General features: G+C 36.1%; 1 protein-coding gene across 5 annotated transcripts in view; it reads right to left on the bottom strand.

Annotated features, from left to right (window-relative positions):
- ASAP1 (ArfGAP with SH3 domain, ankyrin repeat and PH domain 1) overlaps positions 1 to 13,751 on the bottom strand; it is a 182,080-nt gene that overhangs the window by 24,952 nt on the left and 143,377 nt on the right. For all 5 annotated transcript variants that reach the window (XM_087745946.1, XM_087745974.1, XM_087745965.1 and 2 more), the window contains 7 exons: positions 12,825 to 12,916; positions 11,832 to 12,018; positions 9,266 to 9,351; positions 7,094 to 7,209; positions 4,915 to 4,982; positions 2,378 to 2,485; positions 807 to 1,035 (listed from right to left, as the gene is read on the bottom strand). In XM_087745946.1, the coding sequence (XP_087602072.1) occupies positions 807 to 1,035; positions 2,378 to 2,485; positions 4,915 to 4,982; positions 7,094 to 7,209; positions 9,266 to 9,351; positions 11,832 to 12,018; positions 12,825 to 12,916 (886 nt within the window). The remainder of the gene's footprint in view (positions 1 to 806; positions 1,036 to 2,377; positions 2,486 to 4,914; positions 4,983 to 7,093; positions 7,210 to 9,265; positions 9,352 to 11,831; positions 12,019 to 12,824; positions 12,917 to 13,751) is intronic.

The raw sequence follows: 13,751 nt of genomic DNA, 5'->3' as shown, positions 1-13,751 counted from the left end.
ATTACTAAGAAGAAAAAGCACCTCAATCATTTCAACGAAATGTAGATTGCAAAACTGATTGAACCGTAGCACAAACCTTTATGGATAATTCTACAAGAGCAAAATGGTTGTCTCACTCAGAGAAGAATGGGTGATTAGTTTAGATCTTCAGCGCGTAAGTGACTTGTTAACTATCTAGCAATAGGCTTGGTATTTTCTCTGCTGTTCTTTACACCCCTCTAGCACTCACCAAAATGGAAGAGGAGAGTGTTGATGCACTGAGAGGGAAGAAACTTTACTAGCAACCTGCTTCGCACTTCACAGGTCATCCTGCTATTTTTCTTTTTCCACAGGTCATTCTGCTATTTTTCTTTTTCCACACTGTCTGACTGCAGGGAGAGGGAGCCTTCTTACACCTCCTCTCCTTCAAAGCTTTCTTTCTTCACTCCCTCTGCCAGACACTACACAGCACATCATGGTATAGCACTACGCACCATCAGCCTTTTTCTAACACAGTTGTATTTTTGTGACTGTAAATGCTTAAAATGCTTCTCCAAAATATGAACAGAATTTCTACATAAAATGAACCAACTTTTATTTAGCAGAGTATTACTTTATTTTTTCACCCATTCCTGTACACTGTTATGAATGGGTCCAGTACAAAGTGTGTCGTGTTCAAAACTTAAAAAAGTGCATTGTACCATATTACTGCATCAATGTAATAAGAAAAACACAGTATATCTTGAAACATTGTAATGCACCTGGTTAAAGGAAGGACAACTGCAGAAAAATTACTGCTTGCAAGCATAGTTTGAAGACAGACTTACCTTTGCCAGCATTTCTAGGAGGCAGAGGAGGAGCATCTGCAGTTGGAGAGGTGGGCGAATCTGTGCTTGTAGAAGCAAAGATCTGATTGGTAAAAGCTCCATAGGAGAGTCTTTGCTTGTCTCTGGGAGTGCTAAATGCAGGATGAGTCAATTTGTCTTGAGGAGAAATGCTAGAAGAGTGACAAAAACTTTGGGGTCTTGGAGATCTTTCTTTTTTTATAGGACTAGGCTGTAAATAGAAAAACAATATATTATACAGCTGTCTAAATACTGAATACAGTTAATATGTTTGGGAGAGAATATAACAGAACATATTCTGGTGAACATGTGCATAATTTCTTTCTTTATTGGACAAATAAGTGCACATTGCTCCCTTTCTCAACGATCCAGCCTGGAAGACCCTCCCCTCTAACTGAAAAATAAAACTGGTTGCATCAACAAATCATCACGTATACAACGTTAGATTTATTCCTAAAACAGCAGACACAATAATAATATACTAAATAATATATTAATAAAAGCTTAGTAAAGTTTTTAGAATATAAGAATAATTTTCAGTTCAAATAGCTCTTTACTGAGACTAGACACTTATCCTCAAAGATCAAGTATATTACCGTGTTGATGCATATTAGAAATAAAATAATGACTTCTGACACATCGGATTTATTTGTTGACTGAACTAGCAATATATTCGGTGGTACGGCTCTTTCAAACATATATAATTGTTCTTTGAAGAAATTTTACACAGCAATTTTTGACTGCTGGATATTAATAGCTACATATGGAGCACAATGTGTTTCACTGCAGCTCTGGTTCAGGCAGGCTATTATCTCCAATACAGCATTAGTCATCCTCCTGAGGCTCCTTGCACAGATAATCATTTTCTTCTCTACTGTCCTTGAGGATATGTAAACTATTTGGGTTTCTCAATTTTTCAGTCCCAAGTGTCACAGAAAATGAAAAGTTCACCACAGTTTTTTTCTACAGCACCCGTATAAAATAGGAGAGGTATATTCCCATTTATTACAGAAACAGAGCATGGAGTAATTAAATGACTTGCTGAAGTAGGACACTGAAGCTAAGTTTTCACATGTTCTAGGATGGCAATTATCCTATGCCCTCAAGTTTTATCTTTCCATTACTTCTTTTTTTAACCAGGAATAAAGTGCAAAGCACAGTTTTTGAAAAATACAGTTAATTGATTCAACAACTCAGTTTTTAATTAATTTATGGAAAAAATAAGTATGTAAGCTTTGGATTTCCTCCAGCTAGAATTCAGAAGGGGGTAAAATGACAAAGTAATCTACATTTACTGATTTAGATTATATTGTATGTCTTGTCAAAGCAAAACTTCTGAAACTCAAGTCCGTAATAACTAGATTGACAAAGCGTATTCAAAAAGCACTTTGGCGGTCTTTAATACAGGTCTCAAAACTAGCTTTTTTCCCCCAAAAAAAGACTGTAAGAAAAAAAGAAAAAAGGTTAAAGTGGGTCTCTAATTTCCATTCATTTCTACAAAACAGAAATTTTGATGGTTTTTGTGCAAAGCCATATCAGTTCTTCATGCTTACCTTATCATCTAAGTCATCATCACTTTCATCAATTTCTTCTTGCCGAAGATTCCATTCATACTCTACATGGACGTGCGGGTTTAGCTTTCCTGCCTTGGCTTGAGAAAGCTGAAAGAAATAACAATTCTTGTTAAAATATTTGCTATTCCTCTGGTGTCAATGAAGTTAGTTTTGTAACAGCAAGCAATAAACTGAAATATTTAAAGGTTTAAAACTTTTCCAGACTTTAAAAAGAAACAATTTCACGGCCATCACACAAACATCCTTCGTTGATTTGAGGTATAGAAAACCAGCTAAAAGGCAAAAAGGGAAGATTTTCTCAGAATGGGTAGAAGTTGCCATGTTTGACGAGCATTTGAAAAGATGACATGAAAAGAAGGTATATGCACAAAAGCAGAATGCATCTGGAGTCCTCCTTTCCAAAAAGGAAAGGTAAAACCTATTTATAAATTCTGGGACATACAACTATTACCCCTCCAAAAATCACCATCCTTGTGTTGGAATCAGAATAAAGGGTATTTATAATTTATTTAAATATTTCCCTCCCTCTCACTGGATAAGGCCAACGTGTCTTATGCACAGAATTCCTCTACTTTGCCTGCCCAAATAATGTATTCACATTCTTTAAAAATCTACTACTTCAATGATCAGCAAAAAAGAAAATTGCAGTTCATGGTTATTCTGAGGAGATAAATTCTCCTTTTCGATGCTTAGATTTCCCATCATTATTTATTCCTTCGCATTCTTTGCAATGTAGTCTACCTAGTACTAGTCGATTCTGGAGAGCCTTTAACCATCTTTCTGAAATAAAATTTGGAAGAAAGTAAGTATTTTCAATCTGTTACATAATCCACTTGAGTTGAAATTGAACTGAATTACACAGTTAAGACTCCAGCTATGTAACAGAAATTAGCTTAGTACAGCTACCATATTGCAAACATCTAGATATTTATTTTGTACTTTATTGCCCATAGTAAACAATATGCTCACTCATATTTCTTTTTTAGTCTTAACCTTATCTCACTGCCACTTTTGAAAGAAATGCAGAAATAATCATCATCTTCAAAAAAGAAAAAAAGAGAAAAGGCATAAATGCTTTATTATAGTTAATGGAAATAATCTGTGAGGTATTAGTAGAATTTCAATTACAATAATTGAAACGATTAAGTGCTAGATAAGCTCACTGATAACATCCACTTGTTTTTGTTTGTTCTACAACAAAATCAGCTGGTCCACATTAATAGCAGATGTTACTTAGAAAAAAACAATCCATACCAAATTGCGTGTTGTACAGCTGATCTGTTTTTCAGGTGACAGAATAGTCAAAACACTGGAAACGGTATTTACACAGCAGACATTGGAGTAATTGAGAAGTCAGTGAGAGTACCACCTTATCAACCACAGCCAAATGTTGACTTGCATCCCCAGAAATATAGAAAATTATTCTGCTTTATGAAGGACAAGCTCTCTTGATTATGCAGTCATTAATACACGACAAGAACTTTCAATTTTCAAAGAAAAGGTATTAAAATTACCAGCTGCAGAGAAACAGTAGATCTCCTCCTTGGATCATCAAAATGAGGCAAAAAAGTTCTGAGAAATAGAATTAAGCAGCAAGGGACAACTGTTTTATAAATTTTTCTGGTTTTGTCTTGAATGTGAAACTGCCACACTACTTGAGACTTTTAAATCCCTTGATAGTACTTGAATTCACTTGCCTACTAAATGTATGCTGGTAAGAGGCACCCTGGAGGGCTAAGAACAAACAAGCGTGTTGGTCTCATGTAGAATCCTTATTCCCAGCTAACTGCTTCAGAAGACTACCTGGGAAAATCCTTTATTTCTTGAACTCCAGTAATTTTCTTGAGTGGCATCTGTTAACATCACTCATACATTCTCAAAGTTCTACAAAGTTTTTGCTCTGATCATGTTCAGCAGAGGGACAAAGTCCCACAAAAGCTGGTGTTTTACATTTTTTGATACCCTAACTTCCAGACATTACACTTTTGCTTCTTTCTCCTTTGAGGAGGTTTAATTTCAAGTTGTTTCAATTCTCCTTATAAGACTACTTTCACCATCTCTGAACTATCTGTCCCATTAAATAAACTAGAAAAAGCCAAAGCAGGAAAAGTCAAATAAAGATCCAGACCTAAAAGGTCTTGACAGATTTAATATTTCAGGGGTTGTTTTGTACTCCTGATATAAATGTCTCTAAGAAGATCTTTTGAGGTGATGAAGCCCAAATATCTTAGAATGATGCATTAACTGGTATTCAAATACCTGACCCTCCAGTATTTAAGGTCTTCGAATACACCGGTCAAAATAACTAAGTACTTCCAGTAAAACTAAGATCTTTACTTAAACTGTTAGAAAGAAAGTGACTTGTGTTTTGAAGTTAGAAAATAGTCATCTATTGTAGGACCTTCAGATCAGTATACAGACAGCTGGCAGCAATACAAAGTTTGAGAGACAGTGGTAATGATATCTTAAGAAGATCATATCTTTAAAGAAGTAAACATCCCACCCCTGGTTCTTACCAGTTCCTCACACTGGACAGCTTTCGCTCTTTTTGCTGTGTCCAGAGGCGTCTCTCCAGCTTGGTTTACTATAAAATTAACAAAAAAAAGAGAGCAATTCTTTGAGATGTCTAAAGAATCAATTCATTAAGTTTCACTATTTTTAGCAGAGTAACTTCTAAAAGTGATCAAAAACGTCTATTTACTCTATAGCAGCTGCAGCTCTTTAAGATTCCGCTCTAAGTGCTCATGCATTTCATGTATCATCAGGTTCTTTCTCAACAGCAGCATCTGCTGGGACAGTTTTACTTTGATTAATACGTAGCCATTTGAAGACAGAAGTCCTATTCTAAGATGACATTTGAACAAGAATAATTTTAATACTTTCTAGCTATTTTGGCTTTATAAAGGCTATAAGATGTTTTACATTTCAAAATAATGCCTGATCAGAAAGAAGGCAATATCTGAGCACTCTGGAAGGTCCTCTGGGACAACATCTAATGGGATCCTTCCTAGATGCTCAGTAGCAAGTCTCAAGAAACAAAAACAACGCCCACACCCCAAACTTATGTGGACAAGCCTTAGGTAAAATTTATTCTTGCAGTACAGCTGTAAATGCCATGGAGCTGGAACAGAGTATGCTCTACATCATATCCAGATTGTAAAGCATTTCTGTGACTGGGAACTGAAAACAGTGAAACTGAGGTCTCAGAAGCAAATATGCCTATGTGCAATATTACATATAGAATGCCACTCATGAATTCTAGAAAATACAAAGCAGTCATCTAGAAAGGACTATGAATTTGAAAGAATTAAGATCCCTAGAAGAAGGAGGGCTCCTTATCAAAAGATCTATCTGAGATGGTTCAGGAGTTTTAATATGAAAAGGAATGAAAATATAGTATTTCTTAACTGAAGTTAACACACAGATAGCTTAAGAGACTACATAAGTTCCAAACTTTCAACCTTTGAGAATAAACCTGATGTTTCAAGGCCTAAAAAAGATATACAGTTCCCATGCAAGAGCATTTAAAAAAAAAAAAAAAAAAGACCCAAAAAAGTAAGAACACTCTTCTGGCATCTACCTAGAAGAGAGTTCAATGGAAGGACCAATAAGCACACTTAAGTTTGGTCAGATAGCTCTCCCATTTTCTTAATTAGGGACATATCTGCAACAAAGGTCACATCAAATCAAATTCTTCAACTTATGATAATATTAGAACATATTCTAAAGATGTATGAAAAGGCTAAGGAAACCAATGACTTCTGCCACCAAGCTATGAACTTAATATGCAACAGTTTTTTTACTGGGCAGTAGAGGAAAATGATGGTGATGAGGAAAGAGGGAGAAATAAAAGTTCATACTTCAGTTTGCACCAACTGTTCAGAAAGCTTCCCTCCTGTACGAAGAACTGACAGAATGCAAATGTTCTATAGACATGCTGATGACGCTTAGCTCCTGAGCCTGACAAGCTGGATTCATGGAATACCTTCCTAACTCTCAAAATACGGCAGAGAAAGGAGAGCATCTAGTAAATGAGGTATTATCCTAAGCATGAGCAAACAGTTTAGAGATTCTATTTTTAATTAAACTTCTGCTAAGCCATGATGAAAAATGGACTGATGTAGGTACAGCAAGTGTTACACCTATCTCACACATATAGATGGCAAACAGAAGAAGAAAGGCAGCTGAGAAAGCTAATCCCTTCCCTAATTAGCTACAGTGGTGGCTAGGGCATGCTGGGTGAAGCTGCAGTGCCAACTGACATCAATATTAAAAGAAGAATTAACTGTTGTGTACAACAGAGCCCACATACATTTAGAGTGGAATTAATGTGAGCAGCTATTTGAAGCATTATAACATACAAGTAAATAGATGAATTTCACAATATAAAAACCAAACCTAAATTCCAGGATATTTACAATGCGTCAGAAATAAAATTCTGCAGAAAAACTAGGGTTTACCATAGTATTTCATATTAGAAAATTTTTGTCACTATTATCTTCTAAGAATGTAAGTTCCATTTCTTAACTGAATGCTTCCTTTAGGCTTGTTAGTGTTAGTCTGCATCTTTCTAATACAGTTTTATTTTTCCTTTTAAAAGTTCACTTAACACAGTGGGACATAAATAAAAGTGGTTAAAATACTGGAATGAAATTTTAGGAAATCTTTACTTCTAGTTTTAAATAATGAACTTACCTACATCAATAGTTGGCTTCCCCCTCAAAAGCAATTTCAAACACTCAGGCTTATTATACATACTGCAGTAGTGTAGAACCGTATTACCCAATGCTGTTTGCTTATCCAGGTTTCCACTAAACACAAAATAAAAAACAGTCAAGAAAAGTATAGCATGCTGTGCTATTCATTTCAGATCTAGCATACCTATAAATAATAAATGCATAAATACTTTACTGGACAAATATGAAGTAGAAGGAGAAAGAAATATTTTAAAATTAAACATTACTTTTAAAAGACTATTAAGAATAGTTCCAAGCATACTGGAAATTCCTGAGCTGTGGTTTAAAAAGGACTGAGCATGTACAGATGTTCATTAAAAAAAGTGAAACTCAAAGATTCAAACCTAATCCTTTGTAAGGTCACGCCAGTTGTTTTCCACCTGCCACTCTACTGGAATTTCTTTTTCAAACGTGCTAAATTAGCCCAATTAAAAATATCTGAAAAATCATTTTGATACAGTTAGAATAGGTTAACAAGTCCCACGCATTCAAGGAACTATGAAGAGGGTGGCTGCGAGGATGCACAAAAGAGTCATAAGAAGGAATATAAGTATACACACTGAGTTAGGGAAAGACAAGCCGTGCAAAGGGGTTTGCAGGGCTTTTTAAAACTGTATTTCCTTCAGTTTTCAATTTCTAAAACAAGGCTTCTCAAAAACAGTTACTGACATATTGGGATCAATATAATACATTTATAAAAATGAAAAGAAAAGCTCAGAAGATGACAGCTTTTCTTCCACTCAGTATTACCCATACTGAACAGTAAGTGCAGAGCCCATATGGTTGTAAAGATGCTCTTAAATTTGAGATGGAGACAAAAATACAGACAGCTGACAGAAACATGTAAAAGATAATAGTTGTCTGAAGACATTATGAAGCTTCATAACTAAACAAAATCATGTTAAATAATCATCCAAAATAACAAATCCTTTAATAATGCTCAAAATAATAATTTGGGCTTCTACAATAGTTTTCAACTTATGATCTCAAACAGCTTGCAAATGTTAGTAGCTTATTTTTTATTTTATTTTTTACTTTAGTAACACTCCTACAATAGTCAGCGTTCCATTTAACATGAGGTAGAACAGAGTTTAAGTGGAGGTAACACAGCTAGTTCACATAGCCTAAGAGCTGGTGTCAGGAACATAGATTCCAAGCCTGTGCTGTTACCAGAAGACCAAACTTCTCTCTAACACTCCCTATATACAACGCTACATAAACTATTAGAGAGGGGAAGGAAAAGAAATAAGTATTCACTGACTGCGTTTCAATAGCAGGTGTGACTCACTATGCTGAGGGAAAAACAGAAAGGTACAAAATCCTCAAGCCTTCCCCCCCCGCCGGCTCAAGCAAGTTGCAATGAGTCTTCTGTCTGTCTTTCCCCAGCCCTCCTCTCTCATCCTTCTGCAAAAACCACCATCTGACACAGCAAGCGACTGCTGCTTCTTTCACTTAATAGCATACTACAGAAGTAGACTGGAATTGATCTCATTTAATCATTACCTATATTGTGAAATATATAAAAATAATGTTGTACTACTACGCCATTTTATTTTTTTTTAAAAAATGTTTTCATTAAGGTTTTTCACTTCCATTAACACATCCCTTGACAACAAAGAACAGCTCAGCCAATAAATTAGATGTTGAAAATTACCAGTTAAAAAGATTATGCTCTCAATCATTTTTAATACTGTATTAACTATTAGAACATCTTTTTCAAAGTCAATCTAGCTTCTATTCACAATTTTCTGAGAAAGGTCCTTGTTTTCTACTCTTACAATTTCTTTGCACGTGCCCTGTATTTGGAATGTTTACTTATCATCCCTCCTTTACCTGAACTATTTGTTTGCTTTGTTTCATATTGTCAATGCTCTTTTTTGCTCTACATAGTTTTTCCTTTCATCCTATTTTTATGTAACTGCTTCCCATGTTTTTAATCTATGCTTCTTTCCCTCTCTATTCATTAGGAGCACAAAGGTCAACTCAAAGGTATTAAATTATGCTCTTTTGAAACATATCTAAGGAGAACAACTATAAGTGATGAGCAAACACTGTCCTAAGCACTGCAAGGACAGCTCTGAACATCTACATTTTTTCGTGCACAATTTAATGAAAAATGAGCAATCCATACCAGTTTTGTACAAGGAAGTCAACCAGATGGAGAGAGGTTTGGTCAGCAGTCCGGACTGCTAAATGAAGTGCTGTTTCACCTGGCTCCTAAACACATGTAAATACAAGTTAGATTTTTGTGTCTTATTTCTGCAAAGCTTATAATATCAGACCTACCAAGATATATGTCACTCACTCTTTTACAACAAGTCTTTCAACAGAAAAATATTATTAGGAAATTATGATGAAAACAGTTATTGCCCTTCTGATCTCTAAAATACACCGTGTGCTTCAAAGGAAATGGCATCACACTGTCCGAGATCATCGTTTTCTTGAAACCAGTCTTCCTTTTTCCTAGCTGGATGGAACAATCTTGAGCCTTTAACCATTCTGGCTACTAGTAACTAAATAGGATCCTGTCAAGGAATACTGAGTGAGTTTATAGTACTTGTTGCTTTATGACACCTTGGTGAGCACCAAGCACAGCCACAACAGTATTTCCTACAAAACCAGGGAAAAAATCCACAAAAATCACAGTCCTACATACATTAAATGTCTTCCAGAATCACAGAATGGTTGAAGTTGGAATGGACTTGTGGAGGTCGTCTGCTCTAACCTCCCTGCCCCAGCAGGGCCACCTAGAGCCAGTGGCCCAGGACCACGTCCAGACAGCTTTTTGATTATCTCCAAGGATAGAGACTCCATAACCTCCCTGGTCAACCTGTGTCAGTGCTTGGTTCCCCACACAATTAAAAAAAAGGTTTCCTGATGTTCAGAGGGAAGTTCCTGTGTTTCAATCTGTGCCCATTGCCTCTGGTCCTGTCACTGGGCACCACTGAAAAGAGCCTGGCACCGTCGTCTTTGCAACCTTCCTTCAGGTATTTACATACATTGATAAGATCCCCCTGTGCCTTCTCTTCTCCAGGTTGAGCAGTCCCAGATCTCTCAGCCTTTCATCATTCATCAGGTGCTGTAGACTCTTAAACATCTTTGTGGCCCTTTGTTGCACTTTCTCCGGTATGTCCAAGTCTCCCTTGTACTGGGGAGTCCAGAACTGGACACAGTACTCCAGCTGCGGCCTCACCAGTGCTGAGAAGGGAAGGATCACTTCCCTTGACCTGCTGGCAATACTTCGTCTAGTGCAGCCTGGGATACCATCGGCCTTCTTTGCCACCAGCGCACATTGCTGACTCATGTTCAACTTGGTGTCCACCAGGACCCTCAGGTCTTTTTCTGCAAAGCTGCTTTCCAGCTGGGTGGCTCCCAGCATATATTGGTCCACAGGGTTGTTCTTCCCCAGATATAGGATTTCTCCTTGTTGAACTTAAACTGAATCATACTTTATTTTTTATACATATAGCATATGCATTAATGCATTTAAATGAAAATATAAATGCTGTTTAATTCAGTTTAAAATTTGCATGAGAAATTAATCTAAAACCAGATTTCATTTACTCCTATTGATCATAATGGCATTTTATAAAAAGTATATTACAATACATATATTTAGAATTGAAGTCACAACTTCTAAAAAAATATGACCTTATTAAACATCAGAGAAATTACAGTGGAGAATGCTGCTATAAATGTCCTAACTGCAGACTATATTTCAATTGGTGTTCCTGCCTTTTAGGTATCATTGACTGTACTAGCTGAGAAACGCTGAAGAGCTAATTCTGTGGTAACTGCTATGGATGACAAATATAGAAAGTTTACCTTGTAGTTAGATAATTTGTAATGTGTTTCCATGATAAGCACTCCATGATATCGCAGGCGCTGAGACTGTATTGAACTTACTCCCTCCACTCAATACAGACAAGCACCCTGTCCTTCGCCAAGTTAGCTATTGTCACAGAACTTGTTGAAAACATTCTCTCCAAGTTGGGTTCAAAAGAAACAGGAGAAAACATTGCCAACCAAGTGGTTACATAGCATCAATTGTCCATAAAAACAGGTTATGATGCTCTTGAGCAACATTTCTACGTGGATACCTGAGGTCAACCAGATGGATTTTTCTGAAAAACTGTTACTGACTTCAGAAGGAAGATCAAGTATTCAGAACTTCATTTAAAAAAAAAAAAATCTTCCTGGTTGAAAGAAATTGTACTTGTATAAATGTTTCATCAGAAGCTGTGAAGGCATCAAATTTACTTTTTCCTGATAGAGAGTCAACAGAAACTTGTATACAGTCAATAATGTGTTCCTTCGGCAGCTACTATAAAAGCAGATATGATACTGTCTGTGATATCAGGTGACCCTGGGTTATCAAGTCAAGCCCTCTCTCTCTGGGCCTTTTCCTAAAAGAAACATACTGCAGAACAGGTGCTTTTCAACATACTTTACTTGCACCTAGGACAGTGTATGGTTACTATTGCATTTCACACTCATTTAGACCAGTTGATGACAACAGATACAGTTGTCTTTTCCCTCCCCACAAGGATGCCACATTAAGGCAAGGAAGAAAAAACCCACCATTTTCATCTGTTATTTCTCTTGTTTTAGCATCTAAGGTAGCAGCCCTGGGTCCTGGACATTTTACAAATACACATTATTTAAAATACTCTGCTTTGTTTACCTGATAAGCTTACCTGTCCAGGCTCTAACAGTGGCTCCATTAGCTCTACCCCCTCTGCATAGACTTGAATTAGTGCAAGTAAATCCCTGGATTTGACAGCCTCAAGTAATTCATTCAGTTTAGCTGCTGCAGATGCACAAGTCTTCCTAGAGAACTTATGATCTACATATTTAGCAGTGATAAATTCTTTACGTGCAGTCCTGTGGGGTGTGAAAATAGAGCTTGGTTTAGAAACTTTTAGAAAAATGGGTCAATGATTTAAATTTAAAATCACCTTGCCTAACTCAGGAGCTGACAAGGGAAAAGGAAAACCATCAGATAAAGACTGCGTTGTTTATTATTATAATACATGTCTTTCTTGCAAACAAGCCCAAAATAAGGTACATATTCAATTTTATCCTGCCTTATTGTTAGATACGAAAATTACTCTGACTCCCAGGACTAAGACCAAAAGAAAAACAAAGCCTGAAGTGTGATTTCTCATGGAAATATATCTACATGTTAAAAACAGGATAAGCATGAAAAACATGCTAAAAACAGGATAAAATGAAAAAATAGTAAGTCAGCTAGAAAACAGCATTATAGGTTAAAAAGCTTTCTGTGGCAAAACCACATCTGTTATGCTCTCTGTGCAACTCCTACACCGGGGAAAGGAAAAAAAGCTCGTCACCATCTCAAGACAGAACCTGAAGCTACTGTCATTTAGTCCAACCGTGTTTATCCCTTGAGGGTATACTACAAAACTCAAAAACATTCAAGATCCAAAATAATGAACCTTGAAACCCAAACTTAAAGTTTTCTACATTGAGAAGCTGAGGTACCTAAATTTGACTACATGACAAGAGACTGAACTTCTAAGAAACTCCACAGTTGCAGTAACAAAAAAAAAAAAAGTTTTCTGCCATCCTAGCCCTCCTGTGGTTTGGTTACTGTTTAAGACATTTTACATCACATATATATTCCACCATAAACTTGATGTTAAACAATTTAGAGATTCAAAACTTACATATCACTTGATGGACTGGGTTTAGGTGAAGGACTAGGTAAATTCCCTTCCATAATATCATTAAAACTAGTATTTCCTACATTCTTGGCCAGCTGCAATAAGAAAAAAAAAAAAAAAAAATATATATATATATATATGACGGTGAGGTTTTTTTGGGTTTAACAGCAACCTAAAAACTGGACTATTAATGTGCATTTTCCACCCTGATAATAAAAGATGGAACACACAGGACTGCAAAATTAAAGCACAATGATTGCATTGAAATATAAAGCAATTAAAAATATTTTTAAGTGTGAATCCTATCATCCCAGAACTTGTACAAGAGGCTTCACAGTCACAGCTAATTATTTGCATTTCAAGACAATCTTCCTCCAATATAAAACAGAATGAGGAACTAGGAGCACGAACATGGAAACAGCACTAGTACACTGATCGGGAAGTTACTTTGGGAAAGAAGCTCAGACCTACTGGAAAGTCACGCTTAGTAAAATTTGATTTACATGAATAGTAACTTTGCAAACTCAAGATTTCAAAAAGAGTACTAGGGCTAACGTTAAACCTATACACAAACCCTGTAACAAGTGTATTCTCACAGGCCAAACACAGCTGGGGAGATAAACCTGCTGTAATGGTATTTTTTTTGTTTGTCTGTATTTTTTTCTTCCTTTTTTTTTTCCCCAGTAGTCTCACCTCAAATTCCTTTCATAACTTTAATGTTACAGGGTTTCTGCCATCAAATTAAAAGATTCATCTAACATTTTTCTGTCAAAATTAGCAATGGTCATTCTCACTTGTCACATTAAATTAGCTTTCATTTTTTTTTTTTATCACATGAGATTCTAGACTGTACTGATTTAGGGTCAAGATCAGGTAATAACAGGCAACATTCTGATGGCACTAATCACAACAGATGTCAATATTCATTCT

The sequence above is a fragment of the Nipponia nippon genome, unplaced genomic scaffold, assembly GCF_047370975.1.
Source record: "Nipponia nippon isolate SJK-2023a ecotype South Korea unplaced genomic scaffold, ASM4737097v1 scaffold_1, whole genome shotgun sequence".
In the NCBI taxonomy this organism is placed as follows: Eukaryota; Metazoa; Chordata; class Aves; order Pelecaniformes; family Threskiornithidae; genus Nipponia; species Nipponia nippon.
The sequence above is the reverse complement of the archived record's forward strand: the minus strand, read 5'-3'. Positions and strand labels throughout refer to the sequence as shown.